At 38.3% G+C, this 22,963-nt stretch overlaps 1 protein-coding gene across 2 annotated transcripts in view; it reads right to left on the bottom strand.

Annotated features, from left to right (window-relative positions):
- Positions 1–303: 303 nt before the first annotated feature.
- Positions 304–22,963, bottom strand: part of EXT2 (exostosin glycosyltransferase 2) — a 79,117-nt gene continuing 56,457 nt past the window's right edge. For both annotated transcript variants that reach the window (XM_066187890.1, XM_066187889.1), the window contains 5 exons: positions 16,320–16,486; positions 9,255–9,398; positions 8,591–8,719; positions 7,322–7,404; positions 304–1,324 (listed from right to left, as the gene is read on the bottom strand). In XM_066187890.1, coding sequence (XP_066043987.1) covers positions 1,186–1,324; positions 7,322–7,404; positions 8,591–8,719; positions 9,255–9,398; positions 16,320–16,486 — 662 coding nt within the window. In that variant the 3' untranslated portion in view covers positions 304–1,185. The remainder of the gene's footprint in view (positions 1,325–7,321; positions 7,405–8,590; positions 8,720–9,254; positions 9,399–16,319; positions 16,487–22,963) is intronic.

The following is a 22,963-nucleotide window of genomic DNA, read 5'->3' as shown; positions in this document are numbered from 1 at the left end:
ACCTAATTTTGTTGCATTTAGTTTTCTCATTCTGGTTCATTTCAGTATGGAGAAACAATGCAAATGCCCTTAAGAAATGTAAATCTTCTCCAAAAGACTTCCTAAACGGTATGTTACAGCCTGTGCCAATGGGTTCCTTAAATTACAAGCAAAGACACAATAGTTTTTCCAACAATGATAACTTACAGGAGTTTGTGTGTTTTAACAGTGTCTTACACATACACATGTGCCTGTATATTGGAGGTGGAACTGTGAATTTCTGCAAATATACGTGTTTTACAAATTAGTACACTGCTTGCTGAAGAGGATTCAGACATGAAAAATTTATTTCATATTTCATCTCTATTGATGGCTACAATGTAAAACTGTAACATGATTGCTGGTTTGATAATGAAAATAAAAAATACAAGAAGACTAAAGACAAATCATTTTCTGTATAATACAACTAGTTCTGATATAGAATCAGAGTCTTTTGCATGAGTGCAGCAGAAAAACTGAGATTTACACAGGAAATGTAGCAATTGCAGTTCTGTCCTACAGGTCTCTGCTTTGAAGGAAAGTAACCTCCCAGCTGCTGTGTCTCCATCTCCATCAAAATAATTTAAGTAACACAAAATGCTTTGCTCTTTAAACTAGGTGAAAACAGAGATTTTTGTTTGTGATGTTGTAAAAAAATAAACATTTGTCTCATATTACAGAAGAAATTATTTGTCACACAGTTACTTAAGACAACAGTTAAAGCTCAAAAGCCAGAGGCCCACCAGCCACACAGGAAATAAACTCCTCCCAAAAGAGAGCAGGTCTACACTGCAGACAGATGCTTTGAATGGATGGATGTTCACTAACCAGAGCGCCTGCAGCACATTTGATAGAAGAGGTCAGTAATGCCAGTCAGACCACAGAGAGCAGGATTCTGTTTTATTCTTCCAGGTGCATAGCCTCCTTTGGACAATAGTGTGTGTTTGACATTTTTTGGAGAACCCACAAATAGATTCAATTCTCTGTGAGCAACAGAGAAGCAGTTGTTCAGGTGTCCATTACAACTTTGTACAATGTAAAAGGAAGACAACAACATTAATTCCCATCTCCCTCAGATGCAACCCACTCTCTAAGTTCTTCGGGGCCTCATTTTCCTCATAGCACCTTTTCAGCTGTTGTTTTCCTCACTGAGGTTTGTCTCACTCTTTACAAGCTGCCGATATTGGGAAAGCTCTTGAGTTTCTCAGGAAAGTCATCTTTGTACAGGACGGGGTCAGCACGATGCTCCACCACTTTGAGAGGCATGGTCCCAAAGACAGAGGCAAACTTATTGATGCATTCAGATCTGGGGAAAAGGAAAGCAGTATAATTAAGAATTCCAACAATTGGGCTGGCTACCAACTCCCATACCAAAATAACCGGTAGAAACCTTCCTTCTTGCACTTGGAAGTATTTCAGCCATGCTGGCTACTAATAAATAAAAAGAGAGCCTCAATGCAGAAAGAACAGAAAAGAAGCTGGTGTTCTTTGATTTATCCATTTAATCACAGAGACGAGCAAGGGGATGCTGGCAGCAGCACATGTGCACATGGAGGTCAAAGCTTCCCTTGTCCCTCCCCCTAGAATTCCAGTCATTCTTAAAGCAATGTACATGCTGTAAACCAGAACAGATTAACTGCCAACATGTCTCTTAAAGGGCCACTGTTGGGTCAATTTCGTTTATAACGAAGGTTTTGCAAAAACCAAGGCTTTGTGAAAACAGAGTTCTAAAAAACAGCCTGTCTTTTTCCAGGCTTCTTCAGAAGCTCTATCTTTTCCCCCCAAAAAATAAACATGCCTCAGAGAATAGGCAGAGCTGATTGGACTGTAACTTAAAGGTGAAGCTGAATTAAAACTATAAAATGCAACAAACTAATTAGTTTATTTTTCTTGTCTAAATAAAGATATATTGAGCAATAAGACATTACATTAGCACAAAAAAACTGGACCCCTGATGACTCTTTCAGTTTTAATAATCTCAGGTGTCAGTAATGTGGAAAGGAACATCGGTGTTCTTCAAAAAACAAGCAATCAGATGTTTAACTGTTACATTGCTCTTTTAACTCTTTCACTGAAGGGCGCTGTGGAAGCAAGGCAGAGAAAACCTGGCTCATGTCACCTCAGCTAACATCAGCTGCCTGCTACATAAAACAGCTTTTAAGGAATTCAGATACGAAGAATCATGACAACAGTTCCCTACCATAACAGAGAGCTACAAGAAAACAGGTGACATTTCTTTTGCCATTCAAAAGGGAAAACAAAAAGTGAAGTGAGCACTTTGACTCAGCTACAGAGACTGATGTGCTGCAGGCAGTCGCAGAGCAGGTCTCACTCTCCAGCCACGGCACCCTCTCCCGACCCCTTCGAAGGGTTAGGGGGTCACTATGGCTCCAGGATAATTTTCCTCATCAGGACCTGGTCAATCACACCAACTGAGTGTGACAGTTCTGTGATGGGGACTGCTCAACACTGCCCCAAACACTCGTTTGAAGTAGACAGGACAGCAAGAGCGGTTTTCAAAATTATTTCCTCAACCACATAGCTGTTTCAAGGTATAATGGTCATAATTCAGACCATTTTCTGACCTGAGAAAAGTATCAGAAAACTGCTACATATGAAGTGATACTTCAATAAGATATTTATACAGGTAAATGTAGATGCTTCACTTTCTGCTACCTTCTTCTCCTCTAGTACTTAGCCCTACCTCATACCTTCCTACCATCAGATTCAAATCATTGGAACCACAAATGAAAAAAAAAAAGAATTCAGAGTGTGAGAGAAAATCATGTGCAGTGGGACACAACCTCTACTCCTGTGACAAGCACAATCTGCTCCAGTGTAGCACAGATCTGAAATAGCAACGGAGCCACCAGTGAGGACTGAAGTGAAGACCCAGGTAGCTGTTCAGTATCTGCAATAATAAGGTGAACCATCAAGAGAATGAGATTTGGACCTCAGGCACTGAAAGGTTGCAGTAGTTCCTGCAGACAGCAAGAACTGAGTGTTTTCTCCAGGAACATTAAGCAGTTTCTGTTGCTTCTGCAGGATGCCTACTGTGAGATATCTTAAACACATCAGATTTTTAGATAAAGTCAAACTTTCAAATAATCTGTTACTTGTAAGAAATCTGGTTAACTAATCCATGATGTGTACTGGAGAAGCCTCATGGCAGGAAACCCACAAACTTCACAGGCAAGGAGGTAGATGCACTGGGAGATGTGCATGTGAGAAGTTTGCACAGCTGCTGGCCTTCACTGGTTTCTGGAATACAAGAATACTTTCAGTCTACTGGTTCAAATCCTGCCTTTGCCAGTAATGACTGAAGGACATTGTAATGTAACAGCTGCTTGGTGGCTGGTGTGAAATGAATTAGTTATCTCAGCCTACTGCCTGGTAGGCAGGTGTCCACATCAGACCAGCCATTGTCACAACCGGAACTAAGTGGCACCCTCAGAGCAAAAGACAAAACTAAATGGAGAGGGCAGACAAAATTGACCTCTTCTCTCCAGAGGTTATACTCCCCAATTATTTTGTCATAATACCTCCCAAAATGAGGTCTTATGACAAAATATCAAGATGGGATCCTTCTACAGAACAACTTACTTTGGTGGCAAGTCCATTCAAGCCTGCCAGTACAATATCTTTAGCCACCAAGAAACCATTTCATTGTTAAAGAAATGGCAAAAATTAAAAATGGAAAAATAAGTATATTCTAAACACTCTGGCTGAAGCAGAAGTTAGCCCTCCACAAATAAATATCAAATTCAAAGATCAGAAACAGGCTTTGTTAAAGGAAAGAAATGTCATGCACAAGTCACAAAATGTGTTAAAAAGAAAGACACTTCTTTCCAAAAACTTCATCTCTAGCACTGTACTAAATCATTTAAATTCTGAAGTCCTTGCCACTTTTGGACAATATAAACCAGAAAGGATGTCTAGAACATTAAACACTGAAAGCTAGGTAGCCAAGAGAATGTAACGTCATCTCAATACAGAGGGAAGGTGTTTTTCTTAGTTGTGTCAATAGTTTCACAAATTCAAAGTAACAGAGGCATGTTTGCTTCCAGGAATTATTTTCTTTTTCCTTGATTTGCTGACAACATGCAGTCATGCTCAACTCAATAAGACATTAAGATTGTGTGAACTCAGAAATTGAGAACCCCATTGCCCCTGGATGAACTTAGTGTTTGTTAAGGTCTCTCTTAATCAGGCTCCTCACTGCTACAATCCAACTAACTTTGTGGCAGGGTAACCCTGTACCTGCAACCTTTGGCCAACTGTGACCTGGGCAGTTTGCCTCTTAAGGAAATGGCTTCCTATTTTCACTCTGACAAATACTTACAAGTCCTAAATAAAACACTGCTGTTATTGGGGCTGCAGAAGCAGCTCAGCCCTTTGCTATATTTACCGTACTGGCAGTTGCCCTCTAGATTGCGTTTTACAGAGTTCTCCATTTTTGAGAGCCAGATGCAAAGATGCTAAAGGCAGTAAACTTGTTGCTACTTAAACACCTGTAAATACAGGGATTATGAGACTTCCCTGCAGTTTCTTCTGTGGCCTGATGAAAAGGCCAACCTAGGGCAAGAAGGGAATTCTTCGTTCAAAGCTTACTTCAGTTAATGTATTTTAATGATGGAGTTTGATAACCCTGGGAACTAAAGTTTTCTATTTATCGCAAATAAATTACACAGCAGGAAGAACAGCAGAGTTGACTTTCCCATGATTCAGTGCATTGCTAAAAGAATAAAATTTCTTAATAAGAGACAGAGTTCAACTGTACTATCTTCTTTTGTCTCTGCTGAATGAGTCAAAATGCCCAACACAACCAGTTAGTTACATGTGTTTCCTGGACAGATCTCCACAACTGACTTCTAAACCTTTTCCATTTACAAAACCAACAGGCAGTTGCTGGGCATATCTCTGCTATTTCTGAACCAGAAACCCAACACTAAATGCTGTGCATGTATGTGACAACCCTGATAAACTGTTGCACAAAGAGTAGGCTGATCCTGGATATCTGGGCAAGTAATTAGCTCAGACTACCTGTTTGTTATTTCTGAATGCTAAAAAGCAAGGAGTCAGGCACTTGGGGAAGCTGCAAGTAAAGCTGATAATGGCTCTTTGCCCGACACATCAGGTATTGTTCTTGATACCCAACACTGTAAAGTTATTAGTACAAAGTTATTCTTTTATAATGACAAGGATTCCCTGATACATGCGGTTTTTTCCATTCAGCTTCTCTCCTGACCCTGAAAATAGTAGATAGATAGATAGATAGATAGATAGATAGATAGATAGATAGACAGACAGATAGACAGATAGATAGATAGATAGATAGATAGATAGATAGATAGATAGATAGATAGATAGATAGATATGAGAGCCTTACTCACTGCTAAGTTAGGAAAATTTGCTCTAGGAGTTGTTACCATTTATTATCCACTTTAAATGAATACCTAGGTTAGAAGATTCAAAAAAATAAAGCCTTTTTGATTCTCAAATAACTCCTTTATATTTAGGTAGATTATAACACAGGGCAAGAAGGCATTAGGTGTAGCAAGCAGTTTCAGTATAATATTAAGGATTTTCAAAACCAAGTCTGAATATACCTAAACTGTATATCTCTCCAGATTCTCCTGCACTCAGACTCTACCATAGCATGTACTTCTTTGGCTGGGCAAATAAAAGCATGAGGATTTGCAGTCAATCTAACACTTCCCACAACCCAGTATTCTCCACTTTTCAAAATTACAGACAAGCAAAACAACAGTTTAAACATGTTCTCAATAAACTGTCAAGGACACTTTACTCTGAGGATACAAGAACTGCTATAGACATGGAAACATGACCTTTACCCAGCATCATAATGCACTTCAAGGCAAAGAGCACTTTTTCATCTTCTGGTTTTAGAGCATTTACCTTAATGAGAACCTAGCTCATAACTAAAATTCCCACGTGCTGTTGTAGTGCTACTACTATGACCACAGGGAAGCTTAACTGGCTTTGTGCAGTCCATCCTGTAAGCCAGGTCAGAATTGTTAGATATGGGGGAACCTCTTGTGCTTCCCTTTAAGCTAACATTTAAGATCTACAAAACTTCCCATCCCTTTCTCAGAGTAATTTTTACCATCTTAATGGGGTATGTTTTACTTCTGAGTTGCATGCTCATTCTTTAATCCACTAAAGTCCATACAACACTAAATTTTCTGAGTTCTGCAGAGCACAGAAAAAAGCTCACTGTTAAAATGATAACTAGTAAGATAACCATGTTATACCTCTCCACGCAAATCTGAAATGGCTTATTTTAAATGTAGGTCAGATTTTTTTTTTTTTTTTTGGTCACCTCTTAGAATCATACAATCATCTATGTTGGAAGAGACCTTTATAACCATCAGGTCCAACTATCTGTCTCTTCTGGTGACTTCTTCCCCCTGCTTACCTACCCCATCAGTTCTATGGTTGCAAACAATTTTTCCCAAGGTTAGCAGAGGAGATGCAACAGTCCAAGAGGGCTGAAGTGAGATGCCTTTATTGGTCCCCAATCTCAGGTTTATTCCACCTAATAACTGCAAAATGATGAAACTTTCCCTTAATTCACACATTCAGGAACCACGGCAGAGAGAAGCCTAGTGTCTAGGTCAAGGCTGTAAAGCCCTTTATTGTAAAGCAGGGAATGCAAATCTCATACTTACAAACTTTCAGTATTTCACTCTAAGCATTCACTGCCTTTCCAAATGCATACTTCATTTCAAAACTAAATTTTCAGAAAAATACAATAACGTTGCTACTGTTAAAAAATGCAACATGGAAATGTTGCAGCAAATGCCCTTCACCAGTGGAAGCAATATGCTTCACAACAACTGGAGGGAAGACAATGTACAAATATCACTTCAAATGACTTTATTAATAATTTATTTCCTTTCTGCTCTTTGGTAAGTTACCAATTGTCTGGTTTAAAAAAAAATCATAATTATTACAGTTGATATTCCACAGCAATCAGAAATGTGGTATTACTGACAGTACCACCAAGCAAGAACCTGAATTCATATATGTGTCCTATAAGCTCTACAGCAAAGCTGTGAAAAATTGTGCCCTTCTAAAGTCCTTTTTTGTAGTAGTCTACTTTTCAGAGACACATCACCCATTGTAGGAACTACTTATGTTGATCGAATCCATGTAACAATCTTTCAAAATTAGTAATTTATAAAAACACTATCATTTTTGATCCTAATTTAATGAGAAACAGGATAAGATTCTAGGGATCAGAAGAAGGCAATCAGAGAAATACAGAGTGGTCACTCACCTCTCCACCATGTGTGTCTGGTCCAGTGATAACCCATCAATTGCTGTGCATTCTGGACATTTGAACTTCTTTCGTGGGGTCACCTGCAGAAAGGCACGCCAGATATTATCAAATATCAACAGAAGGGACATTAATCTCCTTTCACAGAGAGCAGTGCAATACCTCTGAACATGCCTGCAGTGTAAGCTGAGCTGTCTCAAAAAGAGGGGGTGTACAAAAACAAAAAAAGCCACTCTGTTCCTCCATTCAGCTCCATCTGGCCCGGCTGACTGCAAAATTCACAGGGGCCCAATAAAAACAGCTTGGAGGGTTTTTTCCTTCTGTAACTGAAAAGAAGTGGCGATGACAAGCTCCTTAATTCCTGTTTAATGACTGTTTTCTCACTGCCAAGGTCCCTGTATAAACACCATTTGTTCTTGCAGCCATAACAGCGATGAAATATAGCTTCCCATACTTCACCGTAACGTTAATCCAACAGGCGCTCTTTTGCTCTCTCCAGTTAAGAGCTAACTGGCAAACTCTGCAAGGCTCTCCAAATTGCACAGAGGTGCCAAATTACTCTGCTGTGCCCTCATGCAGCTCAGAAACCTTTTTCAGCAAAAGCACATACTTTATCTCCTAAAGACTTTTCTAGGAAATGCAGCCACCAGTCCCAGTAAATGATGATGGACAGATGGGAGAACGGACCCTGCTAATTGAAGTAATGCCTGGTGGCCTCTAAATCTCATTCCAAGTTGACACACTTTGAAATGAATGTACAGAGTGAATGTCTGGACCTGAAAACGTGTCGAAACATGTCAGGAAATTAATTCAGGGATAAAAAGTTCATTTAAAGCTGATCTTGCAATTAATGTTCTTGCAATTAACATTCCTATAAATCAGCTGTTGTCAGGCCACGATAGAGCGAGCTGTGGACAGTTGGTAATTTCTTTCCTCTAGCAATCTCAAATAGTTAAAATATATGTATGTGGGCATGTACATATACATACACATACCTACAGCTGGCATTTAAATTATCTATTTTATAGCTCATTTAGATGGCTAAAATAACCACCAGAAACAACTGGTAAAAAACAATTATCTGTTCTCAGTTAACATAAAAAATTTACTAGAAGGGCTTTTCTATCATGGAAGGAGACCAAGATACCATACTGGGGGGAAATGAGAGAAAAAGGAGGATTAAGTAACATATTGGAGCCTACTGAATATATTGAAGTATGTATCTCATGTTTTTTAATTTTTTAAAGATAAACAGCAGAAAACCCCCACCTTAATGACTGATTTGCCAGTGACATTTGCTACTAGAAAATTCATGGCAATATCTTCACAATTCATATGAGCATCCACCCAATTCTTGATGTCTCCAGGCATTTTATAGGTGTAAAGGTAGTTGAAATACTGCAGAGAAAAGAGAGGGAGAAAGGATATAATTTTAAATATAGATACAGTAACTGCAAGACTAAACATTTCAGTCATGGAATGGCAGGCAGCTAAGTGCCCTCAGACAAGAACTTCTTGCCTTCAGCAAGAACTACTTCAGCAGAGAGAAAGTAATTTTTGGGTGCTAAACTGAGTAATTATTCCTTTCCTGACCACCACACAAATTTAGTTAAAATTGGTTTTCTTTTCTGAACCTACCAGCTACAAAGCTACATTCCCTGCAAAATTTGCTATGTACTTTCAAGTCATGCAAACTGGCAGGAGTTTTCTAAGTCCATAAAGGTAAGTAATGATTTTACTTCACTGGCAGAGACAAATCAGTGGTTTGCACAGCAACTGAAAGAGGTCTAGGGAAAGTTTGCAATCAGTTCTCCAACTGTTCTAAAAAACATAATCATAGCACCACAAAAACTGATAGAACAATGACAGAAACACATATAGATCTTTTTTAATGTACAAATTGTGCATTAATACAGTGCAAGTTGTATATTACCTTGTGATAAAAGGCTGCCCCAGTGAGCACCATTGAGACTTCATTGGTCCATTCTGATTCGTATTTCCATTTGTTCATCTCATGGTCCCAAAGATGCAGGCGGCCTGGATATCCAACCAACCTGTCAGGGAACTCACGCCAGACCTGAAGAGAAAAAAACGTGATATGCTGTTAACCAGGCCTGCACAGAAAGCAAATGCAACACATCTGCTTTGGAAGGGTAGAGTTACAGTGGGGCAAAGATCACTTGAATTCTTGTAAGTCCAAGTTCTTGGAACAAAAAGTTGACAGGAAAAAGTACAAAAAAGAGCAAGCTTGCTGTGGAAGGATCCTACAACTCAGAGAAGCCATGTCCCAGAGCAGAAGGCCACTAATGGAATACTAAAATAATTGTTGTAGAGAAACACAAATGACTATTCAGAAAGATTTTAACTCTAACTAAACCCAAGCATGATTAAAATGAAACTTTTGATGTTAACTTCAGTAGATATGTCTACAATCTAACTACTTTCACAGCTGGCTTTGGATCTAACCAACCTGCTTCCTTTGTCAGGAACTGCTTAAATTTTAATATTTCTGGTATTCTTTAGTGGGTGCCTGGCTACATGGAAGGCCGCTTTGCCCTTGACTTGTTCCAGACAGCTGGATACAATCAAGATACCATCCCTGTCACTCCATACATTATTTTATAGCTGACTACAGGATCAAATACAGTAGACAAAAACAAGGAGAAGGGCATCATTAACGCAACCCCAGTTCTCCACACTGTTGGCCACATTAAATAATGGACAATTTTTGCATTAGGAAAAAAGGAGGGAAGGATTATAATTGTTTAGAGGGGTCTGAATGATATTTGTTTCCTAGATACAGTTTGTCTGCATTATTTGCAGACAAATTATTCAAAATTTGTCCCTTAATCCAAACAACTGCTAGGTCTGTTGGAAGAATGAGTCTTGACCCTCTAACATACAGTTAGGTTACAAGAGTTTCTGGTTTAGGTTGGTAATGTATAAACAAACAGATGCATGCAAAATTAAATTTTTGTATGTAAGATCAACAACAAGAACAAAGTACCTCAAAAACACCTAAGGATCCCTTCACAATCTCTTTTGTCTGTACAAAAGATAAGGGAACCCTACAGTTGAATGTACAGTAAAGAACGTGTTATCTGGAATTCCACCATCCTGCAAATGTCACCCCATCAGCAGCTCACTGTAGGCACTTTCTATGTGCCACTGCATTTCAGTTGGGAGGCCTGGACTATAAGGACTCTATGCAAGTATTTTGTCAAAGTAAATATAATAAAACAATCAGCTTTAAGTTACTGCTTCCGCATCTACATTTCTGTGATTCTGCATTACTATATACCTTTTCATCTAAACATCTCAACACATTTTATTGCTGTCAGTTAATACAGCTTCAGAATCCCATGATGAGAGCAGTTATTATTTCAAACGTCCAGATGAGGAAACTTGCCAAAAATCATACAGGAAACAAGAATGGGAACCAGATCTTCTGACTCCTCGACTTCTATTTTATCCAGAAATCAATCTTTCCAGACAGTTCTAGGGCACAAGTATTGGGATAGTATTTAGATATGACAACGCTCCAACACAGAGGGTTCTTGAAAGCAGATAAAACTTGGAACTGAAGGAAGAGAATTCATAGGACACTTACAAGTTGGTGCCATAAGCTAACTAAAACAATACAGACGTCTGGCAGGCAAGCCAGTGAGGGCTTGAGATATCTATTTTGACACGATGTAGAAAACCTTAATAAAGAACACAAAACTAAATGTACGACATTCAAAAATTTATTCCTCACTCTCCAGGACTCAAAAATCTAATGATTTAGTTTTAAACCTGAATATTAAAATGTCTATCTCCCAGCTGTTGGAAGGCACCACCACATAAGCTACTGAGGCTCAACAAAGGATTTGACAGAACACTACAGATCTGCACCGTACTGAGCTAAGAATTCTTGTAGAGGAAATGGCATGCATATTAACAGCAGCTGAAAGAAAGATTAAAGTCAGCTACTGCTTCCCACGGGATTGCAGTGCCTTCTCAACACAGAACCCTGGACTCATATCCCTTCTAGTTTTTGCCCTTGGTGTCATCTTCAAGAGTCCAAATGACATAAAATAAAAGCCAATTATAATGCACATTACTCATACAGATGTTCTTGTGTCACTCTAAATATCAACTCAACCCTGTAAAAAAATTTCCTGGCCTCTGAAAATTGTCAGTTTGATGCATCTAAAAAATAACTTTGGTGTTTTGAACAAAGATTCCCTTTAAAAGTAATGCTTTCAAAGTCAGTGGAAAAGCTTGGTTTTTTCACAATGTTCACCACTAGCTCATTCAATGGTAATTCTGGACAGGCTCCCAGTGGCTTCATCCAGCTCATTGCCCAAATCCATACATATGCTTTGTGCCAAAATTAATATATACAGCTACTGCTTATAAGAAAGCTTTCAGAATAAAAATAGTGCTAATGATTCTAATACTACCCTCTATTTTGTACTACTGCCCATTTTCTCGTGTTTGATGGTTGCCTATGATTTATTAGTCTGTTACGAATACATTTCATTTTAACCAATGATCTTATTAGCTTTCTCAGACTAAGAAGGATGGTCTGATTTAATACTGGTAAGGGACACATCCAAGCAAAAACATATTTCCAAGTGAAGAGAAGGTATGCTTCTTCACAGACAAGTCATTCCAAAGACTCTGCTAGTCAACCCTGAAGATAAATATTTTTGGATGAAGCATCTCCCAGATGAAATGTCAAATAAAAGTTCTGACTTAGTAGTATTACTAAAAGTCTTGTAAGGAAAACCAATCGGAAATTATAGCAATTTTGTTTCCAAGTTGAGTTCCCAAGTGACATAAACAGCATGGCTAAAACACTCTCCAGCTTCATCGCTCCAGGGCTCTTTCTGCCTCAAAGCCTCAACTACTCTGTGCAATTTGCTGTGCCATCAGAACAGCAAACTCTCCATGTAGCCAGAAGTACAGGGAAGCATTTCCTCCTACAAAACATTCTCAAACACTTATGCATTAAATTCAGTAGACTATATTAATTCACACGTAATTTCAGCAATTTCATGAACAGAAAAATAGTCAGCATTTCCAAGGCTACCATGACAACATTTTAAGAACGAAACACTGACTATTCTTTACAAATGAAAACAAACTCAACCCATCAGTACTCTTTCTGCCTTCCAGAGCCCCATCCACTCTTAATTCTTTCCCAGCCCTCAAAGGAATGGCTTGTGCTATCACTAAAAAAATAAAGCAAAATGTAAACACAGAGTCCATTAAAAGATGCACGATGCTTTGCACACACACATTTTGTAAAATATCATCAGTTTGAAGAAGAACTTTGAACGTGGCCAGTAGTGAATAATTCTTTCGTTAAGCAGAGTTATAGTACCTGTCCTACAAAGGAATTCTGAAAACTGAATTTCTAAAGTCAAAATGAGCAAGGAAGAATTCTTCTGAAGAAGGCATTCAAACTTCATGAAAATTTCAGCCTAGCAAAAAATGCAATTCAACAGAATAGATTTTTTTTAAAGAATGCCAGAGACATGAAGCACTGAAAAACAATTCTAAGACAGAATAAGATCATCTACCAACAGAAGGCCAAAAGTTTTAAACTTAGCAATGCACCAAACTGTACATTTTATGAACGAAAAACACAGGCTCAGAACAATAATCCCCATTTAGACTATTTCTATTATTGATCTAATAAAAACACTTTGTCTCTCTAAGGATAAAGTGCTGCAAAAGTATGTGATAAGAAATTACTTAATGCTAAGACATCTACCTCAAGGCCAGCTGAGACACAGAGGTCGAAATGCTACAATGCTTGATTTCAGTCTTGTATTCAAATACCAAGCACTTCAGAGGTGGCCAATGGTTCTGCTTTAATTTTTTACGATTATGATAATCTAAATAGTTGCTCCATTTCTTGGGTCTCTCTGATACTCTCTCTGAACAACAAAATTCAGTAAGTGGGAAAAAAAATTTTCTAGACATAACAGTTTTTTTCCAGTGTCCCAAGTCATGTAACTTAACAAGACTACTTTTCTCAAAGTCAGAATGTCATGAGTATTCTTCTGCTACCTTAATACAGCAGCTCACAGGGACTGTTTTTCTGCTTGCTCCAATAGATTTATGCAAGGTCATAAATCACTGTACCATAACAGTTCACTTTTAACAAGTAAAAAATGCCTGACACTTTGAGTGTTACTATAATTTTTTATGGCTGAAAGTGTACAGAGATCAAAGTTTTCTGGGGTTTTTTTTTTTTTTTAGGCTTGCTCTATGCATTCAGACAAGTGTGTGACAGAGGGGGTTTTGCCACACGTTTAAATGCAAAGTCTCAAGGATGTCAGGAGAGAAAAGAAAATTACTGAATGTCACGTTCCAACCCTTCATATGACCAAAGCAGAAGCAGACCTACTTTTAAAAGAAAAGTTTCTAGTAATCTTATATGCTGCTACTGTTCCCTCTGGACTCCCCTGCAAATGAGTCAAGAGTTTGAGAGATACTTTTCTGGTAACACATATAAACAGATAGATAAATTATCACAGGCTGAGGACAATTTTAACATCTGGGAGCCAGCTCAGGCCTGTCAAGCAAGTCACAGACACTCAAGGACAGGAAAGATCAATCTTCAGCCCCTGACTTCTGTGCCAGAGAGTAGGAGTTACATCACCCACCCCCTATACAAGGAAAATTGTGTATTTCTAGAATAATTTGCTCTGCTTCTGTATTCAAAGACATTTCTATTCATTTAATTTACTGAGGGGATGGGGGTAGTGAAGTCAAACTCAAAATATAAGGATTCAAATTACTCATAGGTTTGTCTCAACTATCTTCTCAATATGGCACTTAATTTTCCATCAGTGTTACTGTGTAGTAAGCTGACTTCCCAGAATCAAAAAGGAATAGGATTTATAATAAAATGCAAAAAACTGCAAAAAAAATAGTTTCCAATCTGCCAAACTAAACAATCTCATGTCCAAACAGTTACATTCACACACAGAATATAAGGACTGTTACTCATATAGTCCCTGCAACCAAGGCACATGGCCATACGGCCAATAAATGAGCCAGCACAGTCAAAATACTAGAGCTGTTGGACTTAAACCTAGGAGAGGAGCAGTTGCAGGTCCCAATTATCCCCTAATTGCACTGACTACAGGGGAATTCACATCAAATTTTCTTTGCCTTACTTTTCTTTTTCATGAGGATAACTCCTTTCTCTGTGAGTGACCAGACTTAATATATGTGACGTTACAGATATTGTCCACTGAGGGTGTTAAAATTAACAGTTCAGACACACAAGAACCAAGGTTCTCCTTTACATGACTTCTGGCTGACACAGCTGCAACTCAGCTGCAGTTTGACTCTTTGCTTCAAAGCCTTCAAGCCTGCTCTGTCAATAGCAGAACTACTTACACAGTCACTTAGGTGACTTTGGTAAGCCACTCCTTACTCTCAGTCACTTTGAGACAGCTTAATGGAAATCAAACTGCAAATGGAGCAAGGATTTAAGCAGCATGCACATTATGGATCTGCTATCTTTCAATCCATCAGATGCCCCTCAAAACCAGCAGTTATAAGCACCAACACAGGCAAAAGTCAGCTTGCAGAACTGCCAGCACTTGATTGCTCTGCTGTTGCAGTACAGTGCTTAAAACATTCAGTGTAGACAACAAAGTATAGAGAAGGTCTGTGTAGCCAAAATCCCCTTCCTTCAGTTGTCTTCTCTTCCTTCCATCTTTCACACTTCATGTATTAACCCACTACTCTTAACCTGGCAAGGGAAGTATTTCCTTTCTGGAGACACACATGATAGATGAAACCTCTGTCTCCACTACTTAACATCTTTGTTATTACTTCAGCATACCTACATCATCACAAGACATTTCTGGAGTCCAAAAGCTTCTTACGTGCTAACAGTCTCTTTTACTCCAGAGGGAGAAAGAGCAATATTTTACCACACATGTACATACATTCAAGAAATGCTTTCAACATATTTTTTAAAAATACCATCTTAGGATTGCTAAAAATTGGACATCACATTTCGCTAACTTTCTCCACCTCAGAGAAGCAGTTTTCATCATTTCATTCAACTCAGGCAACAGTTTCATGTTCTAGCTCTCACATAGGAAGCCCAGCGTTGTTTTGCTGTTGATAATGCATGTACAGGTGTGACTAAATAATTCAAAGCTTTCTTAAAATATAGTATTACATTTTCTAATGTTTCTGATTTGTTTACAAATATAGCATCTTTGTCTTAAATACACACAAATAACAGTAATGTTAGATTATGGACTGTGTCATACACTCAAATACAAATGGAAGTCAAAAATTACCTAATTCAAAACACAGTTTTGGAAGGAAGATAACAGTGTTGCTTCAAATGTATTTTTAACAAACAAACAACAAACAAATAAATGTACTTTTAACAGACTGTCACCTCTTTGTGCCACTATAGGTAACTGATTTGGACAAGCTTTTTTTTTGTTCATACCCTCATCACAACAGCAGCTGTTGAAACTTTGCCATTTCAAGCACATGATCCATGTGTCCCCTCCTTGAAATTCTTCAGTTCTTCTTTTCACTGCACTCCACCTTACTTCAGCACGTCCTCAAGAGGCCTCGTCTGTTCCCAACACATAATCTCTGAAACTTGTCTTGTCCATCAAGACATGTTCACTTGGCTAGCATTTCTGATTTATCCGAAGCTGTTAAGAAGGATGCAGTTCAGTCTTCACACTGCTTCCACTACACTAATTTCACTACAACATTTTCTGGAGTCTCTTGGCACTCCTGTGCCAGTTACTGAAAATCTCCTATCTGGCAGGTTTTTCAATAAAGTAATGACTATTTGTAAAACTATTTCAGTCAGCATTGAACTGTTATGGTAAAGAGAGATGCAACAATCTGAACTAACAGACTGTGCAGTGCTTCCTCCACTTTATATACACTTTATATACAATGATGAAGTGGACAGCCTAAGAGCCAGGGAAAAACACAATTCTCTTACCTCATAGCCAAACTGGAGTTCATCTGAGGTTAGCATAATGATATCATCATCAATAGCCAACACTGCTTCTGTTTCAATCTCATCATAAGGGAAGAAGCGGTTACTGAGCTTGTTTTCTGCAGTTCTAACAACTTTCAGGGGAACACGAATCTTTGGCCAAAGGGAATCTAGAGAAAAAAATTAAAAGAAATAGAATTCAATGTTATATTTTACTTCTGAGTCTACATACCCATCTTAGCTGCTTTTACATTTTTCTTCTTTGCATCTAAACAAATGCTTCTTAATGCCAGATTTACAGCAGTTTCAGTTTGGAAAACACGAGAACAGATGAAGGCAAGAGCCAGAAGCTACAACTACATTTCCCTCTGTATCTCTGAACAAAGAACTTCATGGGCAGCTACACAGAGGACAGCTTGCCCAAAACAGCAACTTGCAACACTCTTAGAGCAAATATAGGGATAATATGTATTGGTTTAGGATACACAGCATGAAAAGATACTTCACTCAACTGCAACTAAAATAATTTGAAGCAGCAGTATACAATCACTGACTGCAAGGCTAGGGTCATAAAGAATTTGACTAAGAATGCTAGTTCTATTAAGGGCTGAGAAAAAAAAATTATATCAATTGTTTAGCACTATTGACTAAGGAGTAGATTCAGTGTCTCAGCAATTTCTTTCATCTCCAAATTCCTAAATCACAGTGATAATTTAAAACTAGGTAAGTACAAATGGATTCTAACTTGTGCCCTACAGCATTCTGCCAATTAGAATAGAGCACTGTAGTACACAAACATTAAAATTCTCAAGTCAAATGAGGATTTAAATAGCAACAAAACACCCTGTAGATACAAAACTGGATCCAATTCACTCTACAATGGGGTTAATTTCCATTTTCTCCTACATGTTTAACATGTAGCACCTCAAGCGACATGTTAACAGCTTCTGCACATATTCAAAAATTTTCAAAATCCTATTCTATTCCTACAAAAGAATAAATGTAGGTGTAAGTATAGAGCACCAAGCTAAACAAAATGGAAGTAAGGGCTGAATATTAAACATTATTTCTAAATGCATATAACCATGTCCAGTTTCTAGCACAAAGGTTAACAGTAGTCATTATTACAGTATGATACATCCCAAAAGCAACTGTTCATGAAAAAGTATTTTAATTAAAAGCAAGAGAGACACGGGCAAACTGGAGAGAGTTCCGCAAAGAACCATGAAGATAATGGTGGCACTGGAGCATCTCCCCTCCAAGGAAAGGCTGAGAGTGCTGGGGCTATTTAGCCTAGAGAAGAGAAGGCTCAAGGAAGGTCTCACCATTATGTACAAATACCTGAAGGGAAGGTGCAAAGAATATAGAATTAGGCTCCTTTTACTGGTGGCCAGTGAAAGGACCAGAGGCAATGGCACAAACTGAAACACTTGAGGTTTCCTCCAAACATCAGGACAGACTTTTTCAGAGTGAGTGTGACTGAGCACTAACACAGGTTGCCCAATGAGGTAGTGAAATCTTTTCTCTCGAAGATATGGAAAGCCATCTGGAGATGGTTCTGTGCAACCTGTTTGAGATGTTCCTGCTTGAGAAGACGGGGGGGAGGGGGTGGGCAGGTGGACAGATGACCTTCAGAATTCCCTTCCAAACTTAGCCATTCCTTAATTCTGTGGCAAGTGGAATCTAGAGGAACTGATACTGGGCCTGAAGCCACTAGAATTTTCATTTCTGAAATACATATAAATTTCCAGTGCAATTTGCAAGTGACACAAAGTCTGGAGACATGAAAAACAGTGAGGACAATAAAATCATACAGAGCTTACTAAAGTCTATACACCTGGACTGCTTAGTAAACTAGGTGCATTTGAACAAAAAACACGCTGACACATTTGAGACACAATTAAACACTAGGACCAAGGCAACTTCTTCTGTAAAAACAGCTTCTGAAAACGATTAAAGGGACAGAGTGGACATTAGTTCTCATCATGCTGCTGTGGCAGAATGGATTAATCTAATTTTTGTATATACAGATGGTTATGTCGTAAGAAATGGGGGCTGAGGGCAGGGCAATTTTACCTGTATGCAGACACAGACAGACAGATGCTAAAATACTGTTTCATTCTGGTGTTTTTGTATTTCACACCATGCTAAAACACTGAAAACGGTGCAAAAATAATCACATGAGTTATTTGAGGTCAGGAGAAAATGCCTTTTGGCAGAACATGGAGATCAATCTGTTTAGTTTACTAAAAGAAGGAACAAAAAGTAGATATGATTAACATGTACAAGCACCTACACAAGAAGGAAAATGACATGTATCTTCAACAAACTGGAAAAAGACATAACAAAAAATAATGACTGGAATCTAAAGCCAGGCAAATTCAAAGTATAAATAAGGCAGACATTTTTAATAGTAACAGTGGTTAACCGCGGGCAAAAGTTAAAAAGAACAACAGTTGGTTCTGTACATCTTGTCATTCAACAAGACTGGGTATTATTATAGAAAATGCAGTCAAGTTAGAAGTCACTGGGCTGGAAAGAAAGGCAATGTGGTGACTCATGGCTCACAGGTCAACCCAGACGGTCTTACTGCACCATCTGCCTCAAACACCATGAACAGTAAGACTGTTGACTGTCACCAGGATAAGAATAGGAAGTTTGAATAAAACTACTAGGATATGGGGAGCAGATACAGAAATTCAGAAAAGAGCATAAGGAAATATGATCCTTGTTTCTGTGTTTTGAGAATGAAAAGTGGAAGTTAAAATAGGTGTCAATGAAAAAAGCCACTGTAAGGACAAAAATAAGAGAAGTCTTAACCTTAGAAATAGTTTAAGATTTTAAACAACAACATATGATTATATTCTGGAATTGTCCTCAGAAGAAGGATCTGAAGAATACTGGCTGACAAACACCAAAAATAATGGGATACAGTTCTGTGCATACACTTCCAGTTCCATTATAATCTTGAATCAGGTCTGCCTCCAAAACAGTTTTGCACTCTCCACTGTCAGTCTGTTGCACTAGGAAGACAGAACCAGAGAAGAAGAGAAGCTGCTTCATTCCCACATGTACAAGTAAAATTTGCTATCGGGAAGAAGCGTTCACATCCTCATAGCCACTGGGTCTCTCAGATTTAACAGCTCACAAAACACTCAAAAAACCCACAAATCTGCACACTGCTAAAAGACACCAGGGTCCGAACACTATTTCCCTCAGGAAAACAAAGCAATATTTCCAAACCACAGCAAGTCTTCAACAGTCAATTTTTCTTGGAGCTGGATATTAGAAAGAAGGATTGGCATGCATGAGTGACCAAAGGGGAAAAAAGAAAAAAAAGAAGAAACACGGAGTGATATTTACTGGCAAAATTTGTATTCAGTATTCAGTTTCCTATCCCAAGGTTTTTCTGGTAATGTTGAAAACATGTCTGTAAAATCTACTTTTATCTGTGCGGTCTCGTAGAGCATGGCCTTTATTTGACACGTACGCATGCTCTTGTCCTGTTTTACTCACCTCTTGTCCTTCTACTAGAAGGCATAAGGCACTAGCCCTAGCACATGCGAATGGCTTGTGATATTGACCAGTAGTCAGCTGGAAGGATTCAATCCCATTACCGATGGATTCTAATGGAAGTCACGGTCAGCCACCAGCTGAGGGGATACAGCAAGCTCTTTGGGGCTACTACAAAAATGGAGCATTGATTCCATAATTATATTTATAATTACTATAAATAATTTTTTATTAATAATATTTAATTATATTATTTATCCCATAATTATAATTCATAATTATAGTGTTATAAGCTCATTTTATTCTCAGCATTGTAAGGTCTTTAAAAGCCCTGCATGAATCACAATCTAAAATGATGATTCCAGTAGGAGACCACTGAAATTCCAAAATTTTCAGCTTACTAGGCATTGTAACCTCAGCAGGCAGTGACATTGAATGATTGGAAGTGTTTATTGCAAATTAGTCCTCTTGATTTCACTCACTGCTTTCTTACTGGTTTACCATACAACGTGCAAGTACCATTTTATAAATGGTAACAGACAGTTAGAGGTACCTCACAAAGACAGATGTCATTGCCTCATAAAGAATACAGACTGTGTAATGTTTACAAGCTTCTTAAAGACTTTTGGATAATTGCCCATAATTATCCAAATGTAACCCCAGGATTAGTATAAAATAATTTTAAACAGCCTGACAGATCCCAGAAATACTGTTACAAGTGTTTCAGTTGCAATCAAAATTGCCCTTCCTATGTGTGCATTTGTAAATTTGTATTTATATGTAGCATCAAAGTCTGCATCTGCAACATGTTAAACATTCTTTTAGTCAGTCTTTTCTTCTTTTCGTGTCTACTACATGTTTAAAAAATGACAAGCAAATTGCAACAAAGTGCAGGAATATATTGAAACAGAAATTGAAACTGAAAAATCACTAGGATCGAAAAATAATAACTCAGAAAAACAAGCATGCATGTAAGCATTAAACTTCCAGCTCTTCTGAAAAATCAACTATTTGACAGCCAACCAACAGACATGCCACTTGCATAAAAATTGCTATAGAAGAAAAAGTAATGAAAAGTGTATGAAAAATGAAGATGTAATCTAATTATAATCAGCACGCATCTCAGATGTCAGCAAATCCTCTTAAATCCACATGATTTACTAAGGTCTTGGAAAGTCTCTCAAAATGACCAGTTCTCAACAACGGGTATGTTACTGTCAAATATTTGTGCTTTGAGAAACATAATATAAAGTTTCTGAATTTAGCCTTGGACTAATGAAAAGAAAATATAAGCATTTTGGAGAAACTTTGAGTAAGATGTTAGGGTACCAGTTACTCTGCAGCATGCAAAATGCTCAAGGCTACTTGCTGCTTAGAGGGTGACTTGATACTGGAGGTTGCTGCCCCTACAGAGATGGAAGCACGTGGGAGATGTTATGACACAATGACATCTGGGTAACAACTGGCAACCTGGGCAAAATTGACTATCATAAAGGACAGCAGGCTCCAGTGAGAGATCCAAGTATTAAAAATTAGCTCTGCCACAGCAACTCCAAAAGAAATACATATATAAAAAAAGACAACAGTCACTTCAGAAGTCAAAGTTTTAGAATCCATCCAGAAGGTTAAAATTGCCTATATCCATTTTCAAGGACCACAAAAGAAAAGTATTTGTACTTAAAGAGCAATCAGAAACAGGGTGTGCCCCTTCTGTAATACCAGACTTTGAATTTTCAGATACTGCCTGGAAAGTTCTGAGAAACCTCAGCACTAGCAAGACATATATGGAGGAAATTCTCCATTACTAGACTTAGTTATGACCAAGGTAAAAGCACAGACTTTATTCTTACATTAAGACAGACCTTTAACAACAGAATACAACAAACACAAAAGAAGCTTAAGAATCTTACATCATAGCACAAGATCCTTTAGGCATACAAAAGCAAAAACGCATGTTTGGACTGGAGACTACTCTTACCTTTGAAAAGATCAGTGAGGACTCTGTGAGTCAGCAGAAAATAGAAGCAAATTATGGAAATAAAGTCCTCTGAAGTGAATATAAGTCTATGTATGTAAGGATTCTGAAGAGAATGACAGGCACCTCCTATTGTGTGTCACACTGAAATAATCATGAGAGAAGAGTGAATAACACTTATACTTGCTCTCCGGTAATGACTCAGGTCACGATTGGCATTATGCGATATTTAGGACTACTGATGCACTGATTGCTGGAGAAGCCCATAGAAAACAGTGTGTGGTCCTCTAAAGACAAAATCAGTAGTTTCCCAACTTTGCCCAATGCAGCTCCCTCTTCTAATGGGCTTACAGACCCTAACAACCACATACATGGCTGCGTTTCTGGCCAGCCCACAATTGCACCATCAAGTCCTGCAAGTCCACATCTCACAGCAAAATTTTCAAGCATGATTTCAAGATGATTTAAACTGTAGGATAAAAAGGTGCCGTAGTTAGATTCCCAGTTAAAACACTCATATAAAAGTGCAGCAAAAAATCCTGTCCTCTAATTATGCATTTCTCAGCTACAACTGCCAGTGAATCACTTGGAACATGTAAATAAGAGAAGGGAGTGCAGCAGTCATGAGAAAGAGGCAACTTCATTATAATCTAAAGGAATACCCTCTCCCCTCTCTCACTCTCAACACCTCCCTAGGCTTGTGATCTGATATTTGTAATGAAAACATAACTAACATGACCTTGCACACTGTTTATATATAAAAATGATTTCTTAGTCTGAAATCCACCCGTTTCTCAGGGCTGAACTGTTACATCATACACAAAAGGGGATCATCAAAAATAATAGAGTGCAATATTTCCATGGAATATATTAATTTTTTTCAAAGAGAATGGCACTGTGTCATGGTTTGGGAATGGTACTCCCCAATTCAGTGCCCCCACCAAGACTCTCCAAACCACACGCCTCTCTTGCTCTCTCTCACTCTTTCTCTTCCCCCTCCCTGCTGCAGGAGGATGGAGGGAAGAAGAATTGGAGACAAAGATCACAAGTTGAGGTAAAAACAATTTACTGGAAACAGCAAAGAGAAAAAATGAACAGTAGTGGCAACAGTACTAACAACAGGGTACAAGAAAAGAAACTATTCTCATGGAAAAAAACC

Source organism: Chamaea fasciata, unplaced genomic scaffold (genome assembly GCF_029207755.1).
Source record: "Chamaea fasciata isolate MVZ Bird 193981 ecotype frontalis unplaced genomic scaffold, bChaFas1.0.hap1 SCAF_7, whole genome shotgun sequence".
Taxonomy (NCBI): Eukaryota; Metazoa; Chordata; class Aves; order Passeriformes; family Sylviidae; genus Chamaea; species Chamaea fasciata.
This window is presented reverse-complemented; position numbering and strand designations above follow the sequence as displayed.